The following is a 13,651-nucleotide window of genomic DNA, read 5'->3' as shown; positions in this document are numbered from 1 at the left end:
AGCACAGGCCACACCCCCCGTTATTTTTTTTTTACTAAAGATTTGCCTGCAAGCCAGATGCAGCCATCAAAAGAGCCATAGGTTCCCTACCCCTGTTCTACACCCAGGCACAACTTGCAGATTCTTCAAGCGTAGGGTGAATTCTTGGCCTGTGTTTAACAGTCAGTACATATGGGGGCATATATTGTGCAGAATATAGTGTGCAAAAACATTGTTCTGCATGCTGCAGCCTGAAGTTAAATTCCTCAATACTGCTGCACTAGGCAGGTGATGGGTGGGCTTGGGTTGAATCTGGGCAATTTCAATTAGTGACTGTAAAAATGCAAGTATAAAGCACCTTTGAAAAAAATAAAAGTAGCTCATCTTAAACACTTAGTTCTATTTTCAACTGCCATTTGTTATTGTTTGCTTAAATTTGATTTGAGGTTAGCTTTCATTTTTCTTTTTACAATATCACCTAATTTAATCAGCACACAAGTGGCATACTACTCGATATGATGGTGGCCATACACGATAAGATGCACTTGCGAGGTTGCCAAATCGATGGATCTAAAGGTGGACAATATCAGGTCAAACATTTAAATTACAACCGCAGGCAGAGGTCTATGTGGTCCCGGATTTCAGGGGTGCCCATACATGGGCAGATAAGCTGCCGAATTGGTCTGAAGGACCCAAATTGGCATCTGAAACATGAGACATGTCAAAACTAACAATGTACCAGTAAATTATACTCCTCTAAACATAAAAGGATTGTGCTTAAAAAATGTTTTGGACTGATTTAGTGAGAAATTCCCCCAAAACCCTAATAGCCATGCTCATATGTTTCACTTCCTGCTGACTACATTTTCTGGATGTGCAGGGGAGCTGGCGACACTCAGCACTGTAGGATAGGAACCAATCACAAGCTAGGCTGAACTGATGGGGAACCGAAGCCTGCTTGTGAGATATCAAGGCTGTAATTGGCTGTCCCCCTCCTGGCTGAACTTCTGGCAGGGACTGTTAGGACACGCCCACCCTTTATTTGAAACACATACAGAGACCTGAGATCTATTGGAAGCTCCAATAAAGGGGCCATTTTTGCAGACTGTACTAAATTTTAGCTCAAAGTAAAACCAGCACCACATATTATTCACAATTGCCTACAAAATTAGGGTTTTTTCCATTTATCCAATATGTCTCCTTTAAGAATCCAGACACAACCAGTTTACACACATCCCCACTAAATACAAGGAAATGGCCATACAATTATGGTACATAGGAATTTATTGTAGATTCCCGCATTTCAAGCATGATTGGGGAGTTGGCCCTATCAAATGTATGAGAAACTACAATAAATTATCAGCATAATGACTGCATATCACTATCTTTTACTCAGTATACCACTGGACGTAAGCGAGAGGTGAATTACTCTTTTTATACAATAGTATGAATTTGTTTTGCACTTTGCTCTAATGGTTATGCAGTGTAAAAACACTTATAAAAGGAGAATACCATTTATATTATTGTGATTTGCCTATTGCCATACATAGTATATTTGAGCTAATTTAAAACTGTAAACATACACTGTTAAATTTTCTAAGTTTTCTTTATAAATTTAAATGTCTAATAAAATTGTAGATATAACTTACATAAGAGCAATTACTGCACACTGAAAAGGTATTAGAATAAATATTTCTCAAACCTAGAGATAATCACACACAGTTTACTCTTGTAGACAGAACACATTTTATTTAAATAGCTGCGGTTGTGGAAGGAGCTCAGAAGGGAATTTATAGCCTTAAGTACAGAACTGTGATCCCTATATTCCATTTGTGTCCACAAAACACTGGTCTGACAGATAAATGGTCCCCAAGTTTAATGTTCTGACTCTTCATAGCCATTGGGAAGAGCATTTACATGAGCATTGTGGAACAGACTCTTATTTCCATCTCCCCATGGAAATTTCTGGAAGAGAAAAAAAAATCAGACATATGAAAGTCATATCAGAACAAAAGTATGTGGCATTTACCATGTTACATAGTGGCATAAAGTAAAGACCCTTTGACTGTTTTCAAACAGGAGCTGCATGCTTGCACACCACTGGTTTAGCTTGTTAAGCAGCTTTGCAAGACAACACCCTAGCAAGTATGGCATGATACAGCTTTCAACCCTTTTGCTGTTGGCAATTTCCTGGTTTAAGATTACTTTTGGAACAGCACATAGCTAGGCAATCATTCCTGTAACGTAACCATGAAACCTGGGTATGTAGCTTCTCCATCATCAGCAGGCTGTTGCTCTCCTTGCTCACTATGGAAAATCTACATTACTTTCAGGAATAGTGTTAAAAGATTAAGGTAGGTTGGGTTTGTGTTAAAGGGTTAAGATATACTTATTTGGCGAAGTCAGCAAATGCATGGATCTTCTCCAGATTTGCCCACCTAAGGTGGGCAATATCGGGCTAATACAATCATTTGGCTCTATATGGGCTGTCGGACCAAGGACCGAACCAATGAGCAGATGCGGACCCTGATCCAATGGGAAAGTCAAACCTACCCAATCAAGAGCTAGCTAATTTTAGGCCAGATATCGATTGGGTAGGCCCATTTGGGATGCACATACATGGGCAGATAAGATGCTGAATCTGTCTGAAGGACCCAAATCAGCAGCTGAAATCTGCCCATGTATGGCCAGCTTTACTGTGATCATTTATCATTTTGCACGTAGTATATTAATTGCACTTATATGAAGACTGAATACCTACAGAGTGAGAGGCATAAGCACCCGGACCTGTAGTCTAATTTGGCGAGCGTTTGGCTTGTTATAAGAAACCATTAAATTTAAGCTTAAGTTTATAGTTCACCACTAAATTATTGTATTTGATGCGCCGGTTGGACAAGGATGCATGGTGATATTGCTGCCTATACTGTCTCCTATGCAGTTCTGCAATGCAGTTCCAATTGGGCATAGGTATTACAGTTCATGTTGTGGTGCTAACAGCATGTATTATCATAACGTATCTCTTAGGTCTGAATGTAAACTTAAATGAGATATTATCCTGTACAACCTTGCATATGGTTATCTTATGTTGGATGCGCCTCATTTTCCAGCCCATACCTTGTGTTTATTAATATGGTAGTCATGTAAGCACTTGTGAGTGTCCTTTTATTAAATAATTTGATTATTGAAACTTAGCAGTAGCGGCTGCATTTCCCACCCTAGGCTTATACTTGAGTCAATAAGTTTTTCCAGTTTTCTTAGGTAAAATTAGGTACCTCGGCTTATAGTAGAGTATATACGGTATTATAAAGTGCAGTTTCAAGCATGCTTTCACTTGCTCATACCAAAATCAGGCACATACCTATGAAAGCAGCAACAAAGTTAGTTAGCTTTAAGCTGGCTATACATCCCATCATACAGCAGGCCTATAGAGACTGACTGGATGAGGACATCATCAACTTGCTATTCCCTGCCCAATGGAATTTTTAAATGTGCCGATTTCTGGCTGATTTTTTTTCCCCCCAACAGGCCAAAAGTTTAATTACATGGTTTGGAGGGATTTTTGGCAGCTTTTATTGGTCTTTGTATCCCAAACTTAACAAGGAAAGGGTAGCTGACCCCGATATAAGTCTTCTGAGACAACTGTTCTGATCTTAAATCCCTGGCTAAAATGACTAATTCCAAAATGACAAGATTTTAAAAAAAAATTAGTAAAGCTTATTTGGCTTAACCAACATGATATAAGAGGGTTTGAATCCTTGAAGCAACCCCTCTATGATCACGCAGGCATCAGCTAATAGGATTTCCAGTTTATGTTAAAGAAAAATGGCTGCTGGTGACAAGGACACTTTTAAAAGGACAAGAAAACCAATCGACTAGTGTATTTGTACTTTGTTTTTCTAAGTACTTGCTGGGAGGAGGTGGCTAGCTAGGAAGAACCCAAGCTAAATTTTTTTTTTTTTTTTTTTTTTTTTAAAGACAAGCGCCAGGCTAGGGCAAAAAGTTATTCATGTTATACTCAAGTTGCCCTCCCGATGGCACATAAAAAAGGGGTAATAGTTAAAATTACACTAAAATATAGAAGTTAAAAAGTCAGCTCACTATACTCTTTAGCAATCGGTATGCAGTTTGGAGTTAATTTTAAATTAGTGACACTATCTGGTTGGATTCTGGGCGATTGCTGTACAAGTAGAGAAAGGTAGTAAAGAGTAGCTTTATTATGTTAGAAATGGTACAGGATATTTTATGAATTAGATTAAAAAAAGTTTATACTTTCACAACAGTTCTTTTACATTTCTGTATTTATTAACTGATCTAAGAGCAAACAGAGGCTTTTTAAAAGCTGTCTCAAAACCCACTTCTCCTACCATTTAAACAGAACTGATTAAAGGGATTCACTATTTGTATAAACTATTTCATTATTTGCCGTTACTAAAAACTACTGTTATTAGGTATTTTAAGAAAGATAAAGATTGTGTATATATATATATATATATATATATATATATATATATATATATATATACACACACACACACACACACACACACACACACACACACACACACACACACTATAATATAATGTATAACAGCACTTGCCAAGTACAATGCTCAGATAATACTCAGAAATGCTAACAAACTTTATGCTACATAATCACATTCATCCTCATGTGGGACTAAAATCAGGCTCATGTACTAATTCTAAAGAACAGCAGCTTTAACAATCAAAAAGTAGAAATAATTCTACTAATTTTATTTCACTTGTTTTAAACATTGCTTACTGTGTGATATGTAAATATTCTGCCTTTTTTGTTTTGCTTGATTACCAAAGTAAAAGGTTTACACCCAGAGTCAAATCACTAACCCGGTGCATCTTCCATAAAAATTGCACCTGTGTGGGGTACCCCTATGTTGGACTATATTCCCAAAGAATCTGTGAAGTAACTTAATATAATACACCTAGGGGTATATTTATCATGCTGTGTAAAAAGTGGAGTAAAACATCACCGGTGATGTTGCTCATAGCAGCCAATCAGATGCTTTACTGTTGAAATCTAATTGCTGATTGGTTGCCCTGGGCAACATCACTGGTAATGCTTCATTCCACTTTTTACACAGCATGATAAATATACCCCCAAGTAACTATACTACACCTGCCTGCACAGTCGGAACCTTGGAATAACTGGATCCAACTTTGGTGGCACACTGCTCTTTAAGATCCCAAGACCCTGGGATGGCAGCTATACCATAAGGTTTGACTTGCTGCAGTTTTGACCTGTAGCACAGCACCATTTATTACATAACCCCCATTAGACTGAGGAGAGGGTAACATAATAAAAGCTAAAGTGCTACAGCATGTTTTATTTCTCACCTTTGTGCGGATTCTCAAGTGCTCGTATGGAATAAACTCGGGGTTCTCATGGGAATGATGTTGCATCTTCAGGTAGGCATTCAACATACAGACTGCGACACCAGGCAAAGCTACAACGTAGGTCAGGATCTTCCAGGTGCGAACTGAGGAAAAGGAGAAAGACGGAATAAAAACATGGGTAGGGATGTATGACACAATCGCCTTTATGATAAATCTACACCGCATAAAACCCTTAGCCACTAAAAGAAACTAAGGCCTCAGCACGCCACAGGACAACTGAAGGTGACCTCCAATAACATGGCTGCAGAACCCGGCTCTAAAGTACAACCACATCAACCTACCCGCCCCGGCATGTTCTTGCTCTGAAGCTGCTGCCGAAAATAGTCTACCACGGCTGGGCAATGAGCCACGAAGAATTCCTGAGAGCCTTCCAAGAGCAGCCATCATGTCCGTGAAGTCTGTGCTGAAACGGACGTGACGCTCCTAAAATAATGAAAGTGGGTGTGACATGCGCATGCGCAAAAGTGTCAGCGGAGGGGGGATTTACCGGAAGCCTGCGCATGCGTGTTTTGTATCGTCGAGGGAGCGCTCTGTGCGCCTGTGTGAGGCGGCAACCAAAAGCACTGCATCTCTATGAAGAGATGCAGTGGGTGTATCAGCAATTCATTTGCTACTGTATAGTTGACTTCAGAGAATAAAGGACAAGAACAGATAAATGTTTGGTCATGGAGATTCTGTAAGTAAGGTGTGGTTAGAGAGCTTTGTCTTTTATATTAAAATGTACATATTATACAAAAACCATCAATAGCCTATAAAACATAGCTTACAAAAAAATAAAAATTTGCCCTACACCTTCTGCACACCTTTATTAAAACTCACTTATTTAAGGTGACCTGATGGGATGTGGAGGCTTTGTAATATTCAGAGATTTTGTCACTCATGCAAGAGGTGATTTTGCACAAAATGTTGAAAGGCATTCTGTGTACTATGGTATACATTTATTTTAAATTCACTCTACCATTTAAAATTTTATTCTTGAGCCAATACATGTATTTAGCTGTAATATTGGTGTGTAGGCAGCCATCTCAGTGCATTGTGCCTAAGTCTGAAATGTCTGAAGGAGCTAGTGCTACACATTAGAGTTGCTTTCAGATCACCTATTTTCTATTTTTCTCAGGGAGCTGCAATCTTGCTACCTTCCCATTGTTCTGCTGATCGACTACTTAGAGGAAAGGGGAAGGGGTTGATATCCAGTGCCGGAATTTCAAATTGATATTGTGCCTGTAATTTTTGCCTCCCCAGTTTTTGTTTGTATTTTTAATTTCCTATGCTGATCAAATCTATACACACTGAATGCTCGGAGATTCTTAGATTTGCAGTTATCAGCAATAATATTATTTCAGATTATTTATTATTTTTCTGTTTGTCAGAATATGTTTGTATTCTCCAATATCTGAAGTGTTTTAACAGGATCAGGATATACCTGATATGTATAGTTTTATGGAGATTTCTGACATCTATGGATCAAAAACTCCCAGCAGTAAATTATCAAATTTTCAAAGCATTACAGCAGAATACGGCATACTTTAGATTTCAAAGCCAAAAATCCTGGAACATTAGGTTTACCCCAGGAAACCATATTCTGCCAAATCCGAAATGGGTAACCATGTCTTTCAACTTCAAGTACCAGACAGCAATGCTTTCCTGAATTAGCAGTTTCTATAAACAAATTATGAAAATTCTAAAAATCGCCTCAAACCTTCCACTTTCAACCATCATATCTCCAACATAACATTAGGTACCAAGAGAAAACATCCTAAATATGCCCCCCGAAAAAAACTCATATGTTTTTGGAAAGTACGCATTTGGGAGAATTCAAAATGGGCACCCATGTCTTTCTACTCCAAACTACAGAGTCGCAGTGCTTTCCCAAAATAGGTGGTTGAGATGAAATACCTGAAAATCTTATCAAACTTTAGACTTCCAAGCACCTTATCTCCCACATAGCATTAGGTACCAAGAACAAACATCCTAAATATGAAAGCCAAGGGTCCATTAAACAGTTTGATGCCCATTGTGCATAGGATCACCAAAGTATCTGGCATTTAGAGACCCCATAAGGAAGTTAGTGCATACAGGTTGCCCCAGAGATCCCTTTAGCTACTGAAAATTCAACACATTTACTGCATTTTTTGCGGGGTAAAACACAAAAAAACACGTTGACCCCTCAAAACCATATATTTTTGGAAAGTACACATCTGGGTAAATTCAAAATGGGCACTCATGTCTTTCTACTTCAAACTATGGAGTCGCAATGCTTTCCCAAAATTGGTGGTTTTGATAAAATACCTGAAAATCTCATCAGACCTTCCATTTTCAAGCATCTTATCTCCCACATAACATTAGGTACCAAGAAAACATAAAAAATATAAAAGCCAAGGGTCAACTTAACAGTTGGATGCCCATTGTGCATAGGATCACCAAAGTATCTGGCATTTAGAGACCCCAAAAGGAAGTTAGTGCATACATATTACATGGCATATAAATCAAGCGGTATATTTTTTGGTAGTAGAAATAAATGTGGTAAAAGTGGAAAATAAGTAAGTTGACCCCAGAAAACCTAATATTTTCAGAAAATACATATTCTGCCTAAATATGAATGCTAGGGGCCTACTGAACAGTTTGATGCTCAATATGCATAAATATACCAAACTATGTGGCGGATAAAGGGAACCAAAATGAAAATAGTGCATATGAATTTTCACTACTGACACTCTGAACACTGCAATATAAGCACCTGTTATGTGTATTATGTGCCATAAGACCCCATAAAAGTATCGCTATAAGTATCGCTATAAGTATGGCACATAATACACATAACCCTAGAAAACCATATATTTTCCGAAAGTACACATTCTGACAAAACAAAAATGGGTAAATACAATTTTCTACTGCAAACTACCGAACTACAAAGCTATACGAAACATAAGGGTTTTTAAGAAATTTCTGAAAATCGTCACAAAGCTTGCATTATGTACCCCCACATTTTGTAACTTATCAACATAAAACATTCTAAATATGATGCCATGGGGCCTAATGAACAGTTTGATGCCCAATATGCATAGATTTACCAAATTATGTGGCATATAGAGGCACCAAAATCTAACACTTTGAACGCTGCAATATAAGCTCCCGGTATGTTTCTTATGTGCCATAAGACCCCCTAAAAGTACAGTGACCCTATAAAACCATATATTTTCCAAAACTACACATTCTGATGAAAAAAAATCGGTAAATACATCTTTCTACTGCAAACGCATAGATTCACCAAACTATGTGGTGTACAGAGGCACCCAAATCAAAATTTCAAGACAAGCAACAAAGAACAATGCAAAATGCAATAAATTCGCTAATATCCTAAAAAAACACTAAAATCAATCATTTTTTTTTTGTCTAGGGTACTCTGCAGTCAGAATCACAGTTTGAGTATTTTGGCTTTGACAAATTAGTTTTACGGACAAATCAAGCGATCAACACCTACAGTGGAGGAAATAATTATTTGAACCCTCACTGATTTTGTAAGTTTGTCCAATGACAAAGAAATGAAAAGTCTCAGAACAGTATCATTTCAATGGTAGGTTTATTTTAACAGTGGCAGATAGCACATCAAAAGGAAAATCAAAAAATAACTTTAAATAAAAGATAGCAACTTATTTGCATTTCATTGAGTGAAATAAGTTTTTGAACCCTCTAACAAAAAAAGACTTAATACTTAGTGGAAAAACCCTTGTTTGCAAGCACAGAGGTCAAACGTTTCTTGTAATTGATGACCAAGTTTGCGCACATTTTAGGAGGAATGTTGGTCCACTCCTCTTTGCAGATCATCTCTAAATCCCTAAGGTTTCGAGGCTGTCTCTGTGCAACTCTGAGCTTGAGCTCCCTCCATAGGTTTTCTATTGGATTAAGGTCCGGAGACTGACTAGGCCACTCCATGACCTTAATGTGCTTCTTCTTGAGCCACTCCTTTGTTGCCTTTGCTGTATGTTTTGGGTCATTGTCGTGCTGGAACACCCATCCACGACCCATTTTCAGTTTCCTGGCAGAGGGAAGGAGGTTGTCGTTCAGGATTTCACGATACATGGCTCCGTCCATTTTCCCGTTAATGCGAATAAGTTGTCCTGTGCCCTTAGCAGAAAAACACCCCCAAAGCAAAATGTTTCCACCCCCATGCTTGACGGTGGGGACGGTGTTTTGGGGGTCATAGGCAGCATTTTTCTTCCTCCAAACACAGCGAGTTGAGTTAATGCCAAAGAGCTCTATTTTGGTCTCATCAGACCACAGCACCTTCTCCCAGTCACTCACAGAATCATTCAGGTGTTCATTGGCAAACTTCAGACGGGCCTGCACATGTGCCTTCTTGAGCAGGGGGACCTTGCGAGCCCTGCAGGATTTTAATCCATTGCGGTGTAATGTGTTTCCAATGGTTTTCTTGGTGACTGTGGTCCCTGCTAATTTGAGGTCATTAACTAAGTCCTCCCGTGTAGTTCTAGGATGCTTTTTCACCTTTCTCAGAATCATTGACACCCCACGAGGTGAGATCTTGCGTGGAGCCCCAGAGCGAGGTCGATTGATGGTCATTTTGTGCTCCTTCCATTTTCGAACAATCGCACCAACAGTTGTCACCTTGTCTCCCAGCTTCTTGCTAATGGTTTTGTAGCCCATTCCAGCCTTGTGCAGGTCTACAATTTTGTCTCTGACATCCTTGGACAGCTCTTTGGTCTTTCCCATGTTGGAGAGTTTGGAGTCTGCTTGATTGATTGATTCTGTGGACAGGTGTCTTTTATACAGGTGACTAGTTAAGACAGGTGTCCTTAATGAGGTTGACTAATTGAGTAGAAGTGTCTAACCACTCTGTGGGAGCCAGAACTCTTAATGGTTGGTAGGGGTTCAAAAACTTATTTCAATCAATGAAATGCAAATAAGTTGCTATCTTTTATTTAAAGTTATTTTTTGATTTTCCTTTTGATGTGCTATCTGCCACTGTTAAAATAAACCTACCATTGAAATGATACTGTTCTGAGACTTTTCATTTCTTTGTCATTGGACAAACTTACAAAATCAGTGAGGGGTCAAATAATTATTTCCTCCACTGTATGCCTTATAACTGAAAATGCAATAAAATGGCTAAAACGCAATAAAATGACTAGAAAGGCACCAAAATCACAGAAAATGTAATAAAAACACTGAAATAACAAACAAAAGGTATTCACAATGGCAATAAAACATTTTTTTCAGGCAAATTGGGTATTTCTAAATATCATAGGACCATAGGATTCCCAGTTCACACAAACAAGCCAAGGCACTTGGCAAGCTAGGCCCCATCAGCGAATTAATGGGCAGAGTTTTGCCTTTTGCTTCCACACTTCTTCCTGTTACACTTAGAGCTGCATTATTTCTGATCATGTGATTTAAAAATGCTACTAACTATTTTTGGGGGTTCTGTAGCAGCCCAAGGACACTACATGCAGCGCCGGATTTCAAACCTGGGCGTCCCTAGGCCGCCCCCCATTCGCGCCCCGCCCCCTCCGCGCATGCGCAAACAAACCCACCACCCCCGTGCCGTGCCAGACGCAATTGCGCATGCGCGGGCATTTAATCTCCCATACGGAGCAATGGAAAGAAGCCGCCCCTAAATTTCAGCCGCCCTAGGCCCGGGCCTTTGTGGCCTCGCCACAAATCCGGGCCTGACTACATGCCCTTAGCATGAAATCTGTGCCTCTAAAATGCTCACAGCAACTCCTATCTTCTTTTTTGCTGATTAATAGCATATGCTCTGTGCTGCTGTCAGTTACCTTAGTTTAGGGGCCGAATCCCTGTATGTATATATAGAATATAAATGCCATTATACAAAGCTGATTAGTATTAATTTAGATTCTCATTACATCTCCATAGCCAGTTTAAGTAGCATCAGGATTTAATAATCAGACTTGTAGCATCAGCTTTTCTTTTGACCGTTTTTTAGAAAAACGGTCAAAAGAAAAAATAGAAAGCAATTTCAAAAAAGTCTTTATTTCTGCTTTACTATTTGAAAAAAAGTGAAATTAACAAAATGCCTTTCCCCCAGAAATGTGTGTTAGTGTAAAAGTGTGTTTTTCTGTTTATTTTTCTTAATTTATGGGCTTTCTTCCTCCATACTATGCTTTTCTTTCTGTGAATGCAGTCATTTCCTGTAGATCCACTTTTCTCCACCATGTGTCACTCTTCTTTTCAGGAATACACTTCTAGGACTAAATTTACCTAAGGTATGTTTATCAACTGTATTCCAAGTGGTGTCAGTACTCTTTGATTTATAGCAAAATAATAATATTAAGGTTTGAGCGCCTGTTGACTTATATTGCAAATCATTAAAAGTTGTATTTTTTACAGATCATATATAGATTGTCACATGTATGTATGTATATTTTTATTTATAAAGCGCTACTTATGTACGCAGCGCTGTACAGTAGAATACATTAATACAAACAGGGGGTTAATAAGATAATAGATAAATACAAAGTATAACAATAAATACAAATAAATACAAGATCCAGTAACAGTTGCAATAAGTTAAGAGTCAAAGGCAACAAGAGGATGGAGGTCCCTGCCCCATAGAGCTATATGGGAAATTATGAATTTCTGTAAAATTTCACCAATGCAATTTTAACAGCTCTCCTGCTGGCAGCTTAGGGTATAAATCTTATATTCTGGTCTTTCTGATTTGTGTTTATTGACACAGGCCACTGTTGGAACCACGGAGCTGCAGGGTTCCCCTGCAGTTAATTTGGAACTAGATGGGACAGATGCTGCAGCACCAATTGTAACTGTATGAAAGTGCAAGCAGCAGCAGATTTGGATGCAAGTACTTTTAATAAAAGTTACACATTTGAGCATCAGCTGTGTCAAACTTGTGAGACCACAATTGCAGTTTCACTAGTTAATGAGTATAGTTTGTGATGTCCACTAACCTTACGATAATTTGCCAGATTGCACTAAAATTGGCTATTAGGTAAAGAAAAATCGTAACCTGGGACCATGTGTTTTGCCCACTTGCTTCCTACATCTCTCTGGGGAGTTGTGCCAGCAACTATCAGGCAGTCTTGCTGCCCTTAGAACTGTAAAGGTGGCCATACACGGTAAGATCTATTGGCTTGGCGAGATCACCAAGCGAGCGAATCTTCTCCTGATATCCCCACCTACAGGTGGCCAATATCGGGCTAGTTCGGTTGTTTGACCCTGGGGCGCCATCGGTTCAGGGACCGAATTAAACAAGCCAATGCAGTCCCCAATCCGACAGAAAAGTCAAACCCGCCCCATCGAGATCTGCCTGATTTCAGGCCAGATGTCAGTCGGGCAAGCCCCTTGTTCATGCCCATACACGGGCAGATAAGCTGCCTAATTGCTTTTAAATGGATGGCCAGTAAGGCATTCTGCTCATTGGTGGCTATGGTTTGATGCATGATGCAAGCTCTGTGACTTTTACATGATTTTTACTTTATTTGAAAGTGCACCTCTAAAACAACCTAGCCAAACATATTAGACATGTGCAAGGCTTATTATATGCTTATGAAGGATAGAATGCACAGCAGTTACGACTGGGTTTGTAAGCAGTATTCTGCATCCCACAAACTTCTCATCTCCCACAAAGAGATCACATTCATTGTCTAAAATAAATTGATACTGTTTTACAGAAACAAAATGCAAAGTCTGTAAGGGATTGAGCAACATACCAGAAAAGTGTCTCAGATGGACAAACTCTGCATTTCTGAGTTTAATGAACATCTCTGCCCCTAAGATGGGCCTCGCTACACAACTTGAGAATACACATAAAGTGCTGCTTTCAGGTCTTGCCTTTCTATAATTGTTGGACTGGTGAATAGGAGAAAGATCCTTTCATGTGTTAATCATGCTTTAGCTTTCAGTATAGAAGAGCACTTCACTTATACAGGGCGGTGCAGAGGAAGCAATACTGAACTCACAAGGACTCCTGCTGACAATACATCACATTTCTTTACTGACTATCAGGGCTGGACTGGCAATCTGTGGCTTCTGGCAAATGCCAGAGGAGCTGCTGTAAGATGCCGTAGACATTCACTATTTAGTGGGCTGGTGGGGGGCTATTTGGGCCTCTGTGTACTTAAAATGCCAGGGCCTGTGAAAAGAGGCTTCACATTGAGACTGCAGTGAAGTCCAGAAGCTACATTCCATTACTGCTAAAAATGTCTATCCCTTTTGGCATTTACTTTGCTTAGGGATACTTTTACTA

General features: G+C 39.1%; 1 protein-coding gene across 1 annotated transcript; it reads right to left on the bottom strand.

Annotated features, from left to right (window-relative positions):
* Window positions 1-1,245: 1,245 nt before the first annotated feature.
* cox6a1 (cytochrome c oxidase subunit 6A1) lies at window positions 1,246-5,801 on the bottom strand. The gene is given in 3 exon segments (NM_001016543.2): window positions 1,246-1,944; window positions 5,350-5,492; window positions 5,691-5,801. Coding segments are annotated over 3 exon segments (336 nt in total). The 5' UTR covers window positions 5,794-5,801; the 3' UTR covers window positions 1,246-1,854.
* Between the last annotated feature and the right edge of the window lie 7,850 nt (window positions 5,802-13,651).

Source organism: Xenopus tropicalis, chromosome 1 (assembly GCF_000004195.4).
Source record: "Xenopus tropicalis strain Nigerian chromosome 1, UCB_Xtro_10.0, whole genome shotgun sequence".
Lineage (NCBI taxonomy): Eukaryota > Metazoa > Chordata > Amphibia > Anura > Pipidae > Xenopus > Xenopus tropicalis.
Note: the sequence above shows the minus strand (reverse complement) of the source record. Positions and strands in the feature narration are given on the sequence as shown.